This window comes from Cebus imitator, unplaced genomic scaffold, assembly GCF_001604975.1.
Source record: "Cebus imitator isolate Cc_AM_T3 unplaced genomic scaffold, Cebus_imitator-1.0 Scaffold249, whole genome shotgun sequence".
In the NCBI taxonomy this organism is placed as follows: Eukaryota; Metazoa; Chordata; class Mammalia; order Primates; family Cebidae; genus Cebus; species Cebus imitator.
This window is the reverse complement of record NW_016107564.1, coordinates 2670878-2682313: the sequence shown is the minus strand read 5'-3', so window position 1 is coordinate 2682313 and position 11436 is coordinate 2670878. Positions and strand designations below refer to the sequence as shown.

General features: G+C 33.5%; 1 protein-coding gene across 2 annotated transcripts in view; it reads left to right on the top strand.

Annotated features, from left to right (window-relative positions):
• The window catches only part of FBXL5 (F-box and leucine rich repeat protein 5), a 45535-nt gene extending 35806 nt beyond the window's left edge, over positions 1 to 9729 (top strand). For both annotated transcript variants that reach the window (XM_017498723.1, XM_017498722.1), the window contains exons 10-11: positions 2045 to 2193; positions 8937 to 9729. In XM_017498723.1, coding sequence (XP_017354212.1) covers positions 2045 to 2193; positions 8937 to 9013 — 226 coding nt within the window. In that variant the 3' untranslated portion in view covers positions 9014 to 9729. The remainder of the gene's footprint in view (positions 1 to 2044; positions 2194 to 8936) is intronic.
• The last annotated feature ends 1707 nt before the right edge of the window (positions 9730 to 11436 follow it).

The window sequence follows — 11436 nt, the reverse complement described above, 5'->3', positions numbered from 1 at the left end:
AGTTTGCTGAGAATGATGGTTTCCAGGTTCATCCATGTCCCTACAGAGGACCCTAACTGATGTTTTCTTGAAAGCGGCACCTCCTGTCTGGAGGCTAACCAACACACTAAACAAAACTACAAACAAGGACCCTCACAGAGTCCACTTCACTCCCTTCTTGTCTCCACTGGAGCAAGTGCTAGTACCCATGGCTGAGAGACCTGAAGACAGATCACGTCACAGGACTTATTGCAGACACTCCCCACTACCAGCCTGGAGTCTGGCAGCTCTGCAGGGTGGCTAAGCCCAGAAGAGAAATAACAATCGCTGCAGTTTGGCTCTCAGGAAGCCCCATCCCTAGGGGAAGTGGGGAGAGCACCACATCAAGGGAGTACCCTTGTGGGACAAAAGAATCTGAATAACAGCCCTGGAGCCCTAGGTCTTTCCCTCTGACATAGTCTACCCCAGTGAGAAGGAACCAGAAAAACAATTCCGGTAATATGACAAAACAAGGTTGTTAACACCCTAAAAAGAACACACTAGCTCACCAACAGTGATTCCAAATAAAGAAGAAATCTCTGAATTGCTAGAAAGAGGAAATTAGAAGGTCAATTATTAAGCTACTCAAGGAGGCACCAGAGAAAGTGAATACAAACTTAAAGAAATTAAAAAAAAAAAAGTTACAGGATATGGATGGAAAAATTTCCAGAGAAATTTATAGCATAAATAAAAAAAACAATATCAACTTCTGGAAATGAAGGACACACTTCAAGAAATGCAAAATACACTGGAAAGTCTCAACAATAGAATTGAACAAACGAAAGAACTTCAGAGCTTGAAGACAAAGCTTTCAAATTAACCCAATCTGACCAATAAATAAATAGATAAAATGAGCAAAGCCTCCAAGAACATTGGGATTATGTTAAATGACGAAACCTAAGAATAAATGCTGTTTCCAAGGAAGAAGAGAGTTCTAAAAGTTTGGAAAACATATTTGAGAGAATAATCAATGAACACTTCTCTGGTCTTCTTAGATATCTAGACATCCCAATACAAGAAGCCGCCTTTTAATTTTATCCTATTTATGTAAATACTGCTTTTATTCTTCTAGTATGTGCCATTAGGTTTTATTTTTTATTGAAATGTAATTCACATACCATAAAATTTATTGTATACACTTCAGTGATTTTTAGTATAATTACATGGTTGTTCAACCATTCACCACAGACTAATTCAAAACATTTTCATCATTCCAAAAAGAACCCCATACTTATACTTATTAGCAGTCACTTCTCATTCCCTGTTTCCCCAGCCTTTGATAACCATGATTAGACTTTGTGTCTCTGTGGATTTACTGGAATGGTAATATTAATGTAATCATTCAACATGTGACCTTTTGTATCTGGCTTTTAAAATTTAAATTAGGCTTATGTTTTCAAGGTTTATGTACATTATACTATGTGTCAGTACTTTGTGGCTGCAGAATATTTAATTGTATCGATAAACCACATTTTATTTATCCATTTATTAATTAATGAACATTTGGGTTGTTCCCACTTTCTATTATGAATAATGCTACTGTGAACATTCATGTGCAAGTTTTTGTGTAAATGTGGTTTTAATTGTTTTGGATATATACCTAGGACAGGAATTGCTGGATCATATGCCAAGTATATCTATAATTTTTTTGGAAACTGCCCAGCTGGTCATTAAATTTTAAGCTTTGGTAATTTTCTTGATAATTTTTACTTACACAGTCTGGCAGGTGAATGAACATTACAACTCCAGGGTTCAGTACTTGCTCTAAAAATTGAGTTGCCATGACGTTTTTATAAAGAAGAGTTTTACAGATTTTTTTTTTAATTGAATGTAAGGAAAAATATAGCATATTTTCTGAGTTAAATGTATTTCTGCCTAAGGATAAGGTTATCAGTGTTTTACAGAAATTCTTAAAATTTCTCATTACCATATTGAAAAGTATGTAAAATAGTGGTTCAGTGGCCCATAGGAATACAAACTTTTTATAGATGAATGTCTTCAAATTGTCAAATTATTTTTCTTGCAGGGTTTTGACTCTGGGAGGAGGGCTGCCTTATTTGGAGCACCTTAATCTCTCTGGTTGTCTTACTATAACTGGTGCAGGCCTGCAGGATTTGGTTTCAGCATGTCCTTCTCTGAATGATGAATACTTTTACTACTGTGACAACATTAACGGTAATGCTTTTTAACAATGCGATAATTTTGAAGGAATTAATTTAAAATTTTTTAGCAGTTCTAATAATTTTTCCATTTAGTTTTCTAGATTTCTAATTACCAGACTGTCTTACTTTCAGATTTAAACTTGATAAAATTTTAAAATTATATTTTCATTAATTAACATCTTGAAAGGTAAGTTTTTCTTGCAGATGTATATTCTAAATAGCCGTTGTGTCAGATTTTTGAGGCATGTAATAGTGTAATCAAAAATGGTAAGTTAATAGAGACACTAAAATTCCTATTAAAAATTTTGGGTATTCCTCTAGAGTCTTGCAGCACTCATTAAGAATTTAGAACTATTGATGTTCTAGATAACGCTGACTTCTTAGACTCATTTTTCTTGTAAGACAGCTTTATCAAATATAGAAAAATGAGGACTTTGGTAATATGGACTTCCAGAGTTTCTGGATCTGATGTCAAATAAATCTTACTGAAGATTGAGGGGTATGGGTAGTATCTAGTATTGAGAAGAGGCTGAGATGCTTAAGACATGACTAGAATTTCTATAGTATCTTGGAAATTGATTCCTGAACCTACTTTCAAAAATCACAAGAAATATTTCTTGATTTTTTTTTTAACATTCTACCCTACAGTGGGCTTATTAAACATTCTTTTTCAAAGTAGATTCAGTGCCTTTTTGCACATTTGATAGTCACTGGTAGAGACTGAATTTCCCAGAAGCATAAATAGCTGCTCTTCTGTTAATAGTAAGCAAATCAGCCTTCTGTATTGATAACTGGAGAAAATTTTAGATGGGCCAGACTACTATGTACCTGTCTTTTTTAATATTATGTCCTATTGTCTTTGAGTGCCCAATTCACCTTAAGATGACAGGAAGATCAACAGAATTCTTCTCAGGCAGAATAACTGACAGGAATCAGGAAGACTAGAGGAAGTAATAACATACCACAAAGTCGAGAAATTAACAAATAAAATAGAGAAATTAACAAATCTGCTATTTCTCAGATAAGATTTTCCTTAAAATATGTAAGACAAAACAGGAGATTGCAACCTTCTTATTTCTGGAATCACATTGTTACGCAGGAGATGACCTCTCATGTTCTTGATATATCAACACTAAGTTGGACATTTCTTTGTTCTCTGTTACCTTCTGAGTATAATCAAGGAATGGCGAAAGTGAATGTCATCGTAGTTGCAACATGCTAAGCCTATGAAAACAAAATGTGATTGATGCAGTGAAGCAGTTACTTTTGTGGATGCAGTGGATTTGAGAAGGGAGTTTTGTTTTGTTAGCATAAACTTATTTCATTGTAGATTTCGTGCTATAGTTCCTCAGGCTTATAGGACATATTATCAAGAGTTATTAATAAGCAATTATTTTTATAAGAAAAAATTGTATTTGTGTGTTATACTTGACTTTTTCATATTGATTTCAACATAGGTTGTGCTTGAGAATAAATCTCACAGTCAAATTCATTATATTTATTTTTGGGTAGAGGAAGGGGACTGGGTACCTACTTGTTTTGCGTTTGTGTGTTTTTAAACTTTGAAATAATTTAGATGATGGGATAATATTAAATACTTAAAATCTTTTGTACTTTGTCCTTATGAATTTCCTCTAAACTGGTTTTGAATATATAGTTTCAAAGGAGCTATTACATTCTTCTTGTTGAATGTAAACATTTTTTGGATAAATGATTTTTTTTAAGTAAATGAATTGTAATGAAGATATCTGACTTTGAAAGATTTGAAAGGAAATTGCAGTGCTTGTATAATCCAATATTAACTCTCCTTTTATAGCTTATTGAAGCATGATTTGGGGGAATGGAAAGCCTTTAAAATTTACAGGGTGACTTGTTATATAACTTGGTGTCTCAGAGTTCCACATAGGTTGTTCTTAAAGCAATGCTCTGTTTCAGTCCTTTCCTTGAAAGGATATATGGACAACCTAGAAAGTGTTAGAATGAGGTTGTGTTGTATCTAGTTTTGCAAGATGACACTTGATCCAATATCTTTCAAAACAGTTCAGCTTGTACAGTAGATATTTAATGAAAGCTCAGGGGCCTCCTTGTTACTATTTTTATTATTTCTGAAAGTAGTCAATGTGTTTGTTTTGTTTTGTTTTTTTGGGTTTTTTTTTTTTTTTNGTCTCGTTCTGTCGCCCAGGCTGGAGTGCAAGGGCGCAATCTTGGCTTACCACAACACACACTTCCCAGGTTCAAGCGATTCTCCTGCCTCAGCCTCCTGAGTACCTGGATTTACAGGCGCATGGTACCACGCCCGGCTAATTTTTATAGTTTTAATACAGAAAGGGTTTCACCATGTTGATCAGGCTGATCTCGAACTCCTGACCTTGTGATCTGCTTGCCTCAGCCTCCCAAAGTGCTGGGATTACAGACATGAGCCATCGCGCCCAGCTGTCAGTGTATTTAATATGTGGTATTAGAGCAATGGAGAAGTGTATTTAGGTGACAAATTATATTTCAAATATTTGAAAGTAACATTTAACTAAAAATATACTTTTTAAAAGAAAATCTATATAGTTAACCATCAGATTACTAAATATAAAAAAGTAAATGCTGATAAACATTAGTCATTAAGTAATACATGATAAGTAAAGCAGAATGATCTATTTTCCCAGCACTAGCAGAGATTTTGGAGAAGATAAATTAGTTATCGTATATTCAAACAGTGACTACCTTTAGCAAGACACTGTACATAAAGTGTGTTGATATAAAATGCAAATTTAGATTATTCTGAATGATTCTTTATGACTTTTACATTTATTTGATTGATTATACTTGAATATAAAAGACTCCTTAGCCATAACATTGAAAAGATTCTTTAACGTTTAAGACGTGTTAAATGGAATGGCATAGTTTTAGTGCTGTGGAGAACATTTAAACAATGATAGAAAATAAACTTTTTTACTGAGTTGCATTTCAATGTATGTATAATTTATAAATGAAGATAGATTAGCTCATAGTTTTGGAGGTGACACAGTCTCAGATGATATGCTCTTTTATGTTTCTAATTTAAGTTAAAGAGGAATAAAGGTAAGTGAAGGTAAGTGCAGATATACAGCATAAGCATAAGTAATATACTTAGAACCCAGTAAAAACAAGTTATTTAATAATAAAAATCTGGAGAAATAATAGCTAACCTTATACTTCCTTTCATCTAATACTTAAAAATGGTTTCTTACAAGATTATTCTTTACCATACATTTAAATATTTTAATGATTATTTAATTATGTTTTTCTATTTTTTTTATTATTCTTTAATATAATTTAGGCTTCATATATCTTAACCATTTGCGTTCTTTATCTTACATTGAGATGGAAGTTTGCTGGTGATAAGTCAAATATTTAAAGGGAAGTACCTTGTGAATTGTCTGTGTCTATTAAAGCGTAGCTGTCTACCTGAGATACTAAGCAATCCATCATATCTAAGTCGTATTTCTTTCTAATGCCCCCTCACCTTTTCTGTTGTCATTTATTCTGTTATCCATTTATTCTCTTTTCTGAACAGTCCTTCTGTGTTACTTAAGGATTTCATTGTTAATGTTGCTTATACTTCCCATGCTTTGGAAAGTGCTACTCTCCTGTTTTCTACAACGTGATAACTGAATTTAAAACAGTGCTTGTCTTCATTTTTGTTTTGGTTCAGGCTTTCAGCAGATCCTTTAATGGATGCTGTCACTTTCATAATTATTGGGATCAGACACCAGTAACTGCTCCATTATTAACCTTATGATAGGATTATGGTTTTTAATCATTTAATATTACAGTTACTGATTAAGTTTTTATAGGGTTCTTTAGACAGATTCTGCATTCAAATTTGAAAACAATATATTAATTCTCTCTTTACTCTGTACACTTAGAATCTCACTGAAACTCAATTCTAGTGAACTTAGCATGTATTCAGAGTTCTTGCTTATATTCATATAAAATGTGCCAACTCAGTGAGTGGGCACATTTTACATGAGTATAAACAAGAACTTTGTTTTGTGACAAATGAGATACTGACAGTAGGATTGTGCTTTTTACCTAATACAGAGTGAAGACTTTTATTCCTACATTTCTTCCCCCATTATCTCTCCCACCATCCTTTAGACTTCAAGAGCAAAGTGACCCAGGTAGCTAGGGTGGAAACTGAGCATGTGGACCCTACATCTTTTGGGGAGGATGGTGAAAAAATGTGTCTTGTCTGAATCTCTAGGAGAATAGCTTTCTGTTTGTTCTTTTGAGTCTCCCTTTTACTTTATCCTTTGAAAACCAGTTGTCTGCTTCACTTCCATTGCTTCCAGACATGACATATGATTTTTCTTAGGCTGCTGTTGAAATTTAGCATAATATTTCTCCTTTATCTTTCTGTCCTTTTAAAAAATAGGAATATATTAAGTCCTCAGTGTTGTTGATATGTTGTTGGAGACTGACTTTAAAGAAAATAACATACAGGAAATCCTCAAATAGTGTCATTTTATTATAGTGATGAAAACAAAACAGCTAGTTTCATTATACATTATTTTGCTTAGTGTCACAGTTTCTAAAAACCTATCAATGACATTAAGTGAGGACTTAATGGTATAGATGTTTCGAAGTATTTGAGGGAATTGCAGTTTGAAAAAATTATATGAAAGTCTTTATGTCTCTTCTTATTTCTTTTAAACAATTTAGAATGGAATTTTAATCTGATAAAATGATAATCAGATCCATTTTGGCAAAGCCCAATGAATCAGGCATTTCATCATGGACTAAGGGTCAGAGCAGGGGAATGGCAGTGAGGCAGGGCTTGTGTCTTGAGGAGAGGCACTACGTGATTGGTGGACAAAACAGTGAGCAGTGTAAGGAGTGAGGAAAGACAAGCTAAGAAGGGGACACTGGGTGGTGCAGTCTGTAAAGCTGGCAATATATTCAAAGGAAAAACTTGGTCAAAAATTGGCAGTGGAAGAAGGATTTCAGATCATAGTGTTTCTTATCAGGGCATTTTTAATAAGTACTCAATATGTACTAAAACATTTTATCTTGCGTTTTTAGTTAAGATTAATGTTTTTCTTATTTTAAGGGAAAATAATAAAATGCTGCTCATGGATTTTAAATATTTGACATATTTAACTTTTCATTTAAAGACCAGAAGAGATTGTTATTTTGATTAGATAAAAATTAGCTTTAGTAATTCAACTTTATATTTAAAATAATTCTAAACTTTTTGCTATGGAAAAATTTAAACATATAAACAGTATAATATAACAAATCCTTTGTACTGTCAGCTTCAGCAGTTATTAACCTGTGGCTAGTCTCATTTCATCTATATCATTGCCCATTCCCATACCTGTTCCCCTATTAAGCTAATCACAGATGTCATATCAACTTAAAAATTAAATATGACTGAAAGCATAAGCTATTGTAATTGCACATATTTGTGTAATATTATAGTTTCTTTCCTTAAAGATATGTTACCATTTCTGTAATATGTGAACACTATACTTTAATGAGTATAGTTCTTAAGAAATTTGCCCTTTGTATTTTGTATGTGCCTCTTGGGGAATATAAGGAAAAGTTAAATTTCTGGCAATTAATGTGTTTTATGTGTTTAGTTGCAAGTAATTATTATGGTAGTATTAGCCTAGTTACTTTTCTTTTTCTTTTTTTTTTTTTGGTAATCAAATGCTATTTTAGAAAACAAAGGTAGATTTAAAATGTGTTTCTGAGTTAAACTAGATATCGCCCCAGAGTACTGTGATTTTTCAATTATAATCCATTTGATATATTTGGCAGCAAAATTATATTTCATGTACAGTTTTCATTTTATACTGTCCTTTATATCACAATTGCAAGTATTTTGGTTGTTCTAGTTGATATGTAAAGAACTAATTAACTGCTCTTTATTTGTTCATGGTGCAGACATACTGAAAGACTTCAATATACTTGAAACAGTCTTTTCCACATTGGCCTGCTTTTATGAAAATATTCATTCAAAGTACTTAACATTTGAATATGTGCTGTGAAACCTCTTCTTTGATATTTTCTAGTTCTTAGCTTTGTTCCCTAATGGATCTTTTATTTAGTGCCTGGGTAGCATAGTGTGACTGGGATAAAATGTCAGTTATTCCACATATGTTTTATTATTATTTGTAAGTGAATGATAATTTTTACTTTCTTAGATAAAGTTTAATTGATCACTCATTATATAATTTTGGAAAATAATTTCATGTAATCCTACTATATATAGATATTTTTGGCTACAAATATTAAATAAAAATATGGCAAATATATTGTCTGTTTATATAGTTTATTTTTCTTCAAAATTTGAATATATTTATTATAATTGCTCAATACTGAATTATTTAGCTTATCAATTACAGTTAGGGCTGTTTTTGCCTTTATTTCATTTCTAGGGGGATGTTCAGATTATAAGAATCTATTTTTAAGTTAGCTTTGCAGTCTTGCTTCTGTGGATTGTCTCTGTTCAGTTTTGGGTTTTTATATTGTAAAGTTGTTGCTAAAAATTAATTTTTCCCTTCTCCCACTTACCTTTTGGACCATGAAGGATATATTAATTAAAGTCAAGCTGTTATTGGTGATTTTTGTGTCTGAATAAGTTTTTATGCACTCACTTCCATGATATAAATGTACTGCTAATAAAACCATTGAATGTTTTAGCTCCTTCATAAGCAGAATTATTTTTATGTGATCTCTAAGAAATTCCTCCTTTCACATTTTTCTGTTTTCATACAGGTCCTCATGCTGATACCGCCAGTGGATGCCAGAATTTGCAGTGTGGTTTTCGAGCCTGCTGCCGCTCTGGCGAATGACCCTTGACTTCTGACCTTTGTCTACTTCATTTAGCTGAGCAGGCTTCCTTTCATGCACTTTACTCATAGCACATTCTTGTGTTAACCATCCCTTTTTGAGCGTGACTTGTTTTTGCCCCATTTCTTACAACCTCAGAAATCTTAATTTACTAGTGAATTGTAATGTTGTTTCTCTTGCAAATTATACTTTTGTTTTAGAAAGGGATTAGGTCTTTTCAGAAGGGTGAGAACAGTCTTACCAGATTTCTTTTAAATGAAATGCTTTAAAGAATGTTGCTATGCCATGTCATTTAAAGTATTTCATAGATTATTTTGGGTTTTAAAATCCATAGGGGTTATTGGTTCTCTTTATACATTAACACTGTACCAAGCTTTGCAGATCTTTTTGGACATACATGTCTGAAGACTTATTTTCAAAGATAGCACATTTTGGAAACTAATCTCTTTTCCATATAAATTTCCTTTTATTTGAACAATTCTCAGAAGGCCAATTCAAACAAACCCACATTTAAGATTCTTTAGGATTATAGAAAAACTGGCTTCTGGGTGTTAGCTCAGTGAGCTAGGAAAGCACCAATCCATAATTGTTTTCTTTAAGGATACCTTGTTCTCACCACTGTCCCTATATCATCAAATTTGGGAGAGATTTTTAAAAATACCATAATCATTTGAAGAAATGTATAAATAAAATCTACTTTGAGGACTTTACCAAGTAATACTGTTGTGCTGTGATTTTTATTATAAATCTCAATCCAGGTTTACTTTAGTATAGAATAGGACTAAATAATTTGTTTTGAGCTCCCATGAACTCATTATCTTAACAAATAATTTTAGACACATACTGAATTTTGTTGAGCTGAATTTTCTTTTTGAAATTATTCAGTAGTCAAAATTTGAATCTGTAAGTTTATCTACATTGCTCTGTTAAAAGATCATGATGGAGACCTGCCACCTAGAAAGGCACATACTAGTGCCTTTAAGTTCAGTTTTATGTCATGCTATGTGAAGTTTTATATGACGAAGAAGAAAATGGCATTTTCCACCTATTGATACAGATGCAGGCATATGTCATTTTATTGTGCTTCACTTTATTGCACTTTGCAGATAATGCATTTTTTTTTTTTTTTAACAATTTGAATGTTTATGGCAACTCTGTGTCAAGCCAGTCTATTGGTGCCATGTTTCGTACCATGGCACCAATAGACTGGCTCCCTTCATGTATCGTATATTTTAATAATTCTTGGAGTATTTCATTCGTTTTCAGTATTATTAAATCTGTTATGGTGATCTGTGATCAATGATTGTTGTTACTATTGTAATTGCTTTGGAATATCATGAACTGGGCCCTAATAAGGCAGAGAACTTAATTGATAAATATTAATGTATGTTCTACCAACTATTCTTGTCTCTCCTCAGACCTTCCTATTTCTAGAGACACAACAATATTGAAATTAGGCCCCAGTTAATAACCTTGTGGTGGTCTTAAATGTTGAAGTGAAAGGAACAGTCCTGGCTCTCACTTTGTTTTAGTTTTTGAGACGGAATTTTACTCTTGTTGCCCAGGCTGGAGTGCAATGGCATGATCTCAGCTCACTGCAACCTCTGCCTCCCAGGTTCAAGTGATTCTCCTGCCTCAGCCACTCAATTAGCTGGGATTACAGGCTTGTACCACCACGCCTGGCTAATTTTGCATTTCTATAGAGATGGAGTTTCTCCATGTTGGTCAGGCTGGTCTTGAACTCCCGACCTCAGGTGATCCACCCGCCTCAGCCTCCCAAAGTGCGGGGATTACAGGCGTGAGCCGCCATGCCTGGCATTTCTCTTACTTTAAATCAAAAGCTAGAAATGATTAGGCTTAGTGAGCAGGACACGTCAAAAACTTAGGCCCATATCCATGTTTCTTGTGCCATACAGCCAAGTTGTGAATGCAACAGGAAAGTTCTTGAAGGAAATTAAAAGTGGTATTCCAGTGAACACCCAAAGGTAAGAAAGTGAAACAGCTTTATTGCTGATTGGAAGAAAGTTTTAGTGATCTGGATAGATGAAAAATTCATGGCCATGAAATTCCCTTAAGCCAAAGCCTAATTCAGAGTAAGACCCTAACTTTCTTGAATTCTATGAAGGCTGAGAGGTGTGAGGAAGCTTCAGAAAAGTTTGAAGCTAGCAGAGGTAGACTCATGAGGTTTAAGGAAAGGAGGCATCTCTATAACAAAAATGCAAGGTGAAGTAGCAGGTGCTAATATACAAGCTGCAGCAAGTTATTCAAAACATCTAGGTAGCTAAGGTCATTGATTTGAAAGTGGCTACACTAAAGAACAGATTTTTCAGTGTGTAGACAAAACAGCCTTCTATTGGAAGAAGATGCCGTCTAGGTCTTTCATAGTTAGGAGAAATCAATGCCTGGCTTAAAAGGACAGGTAGAC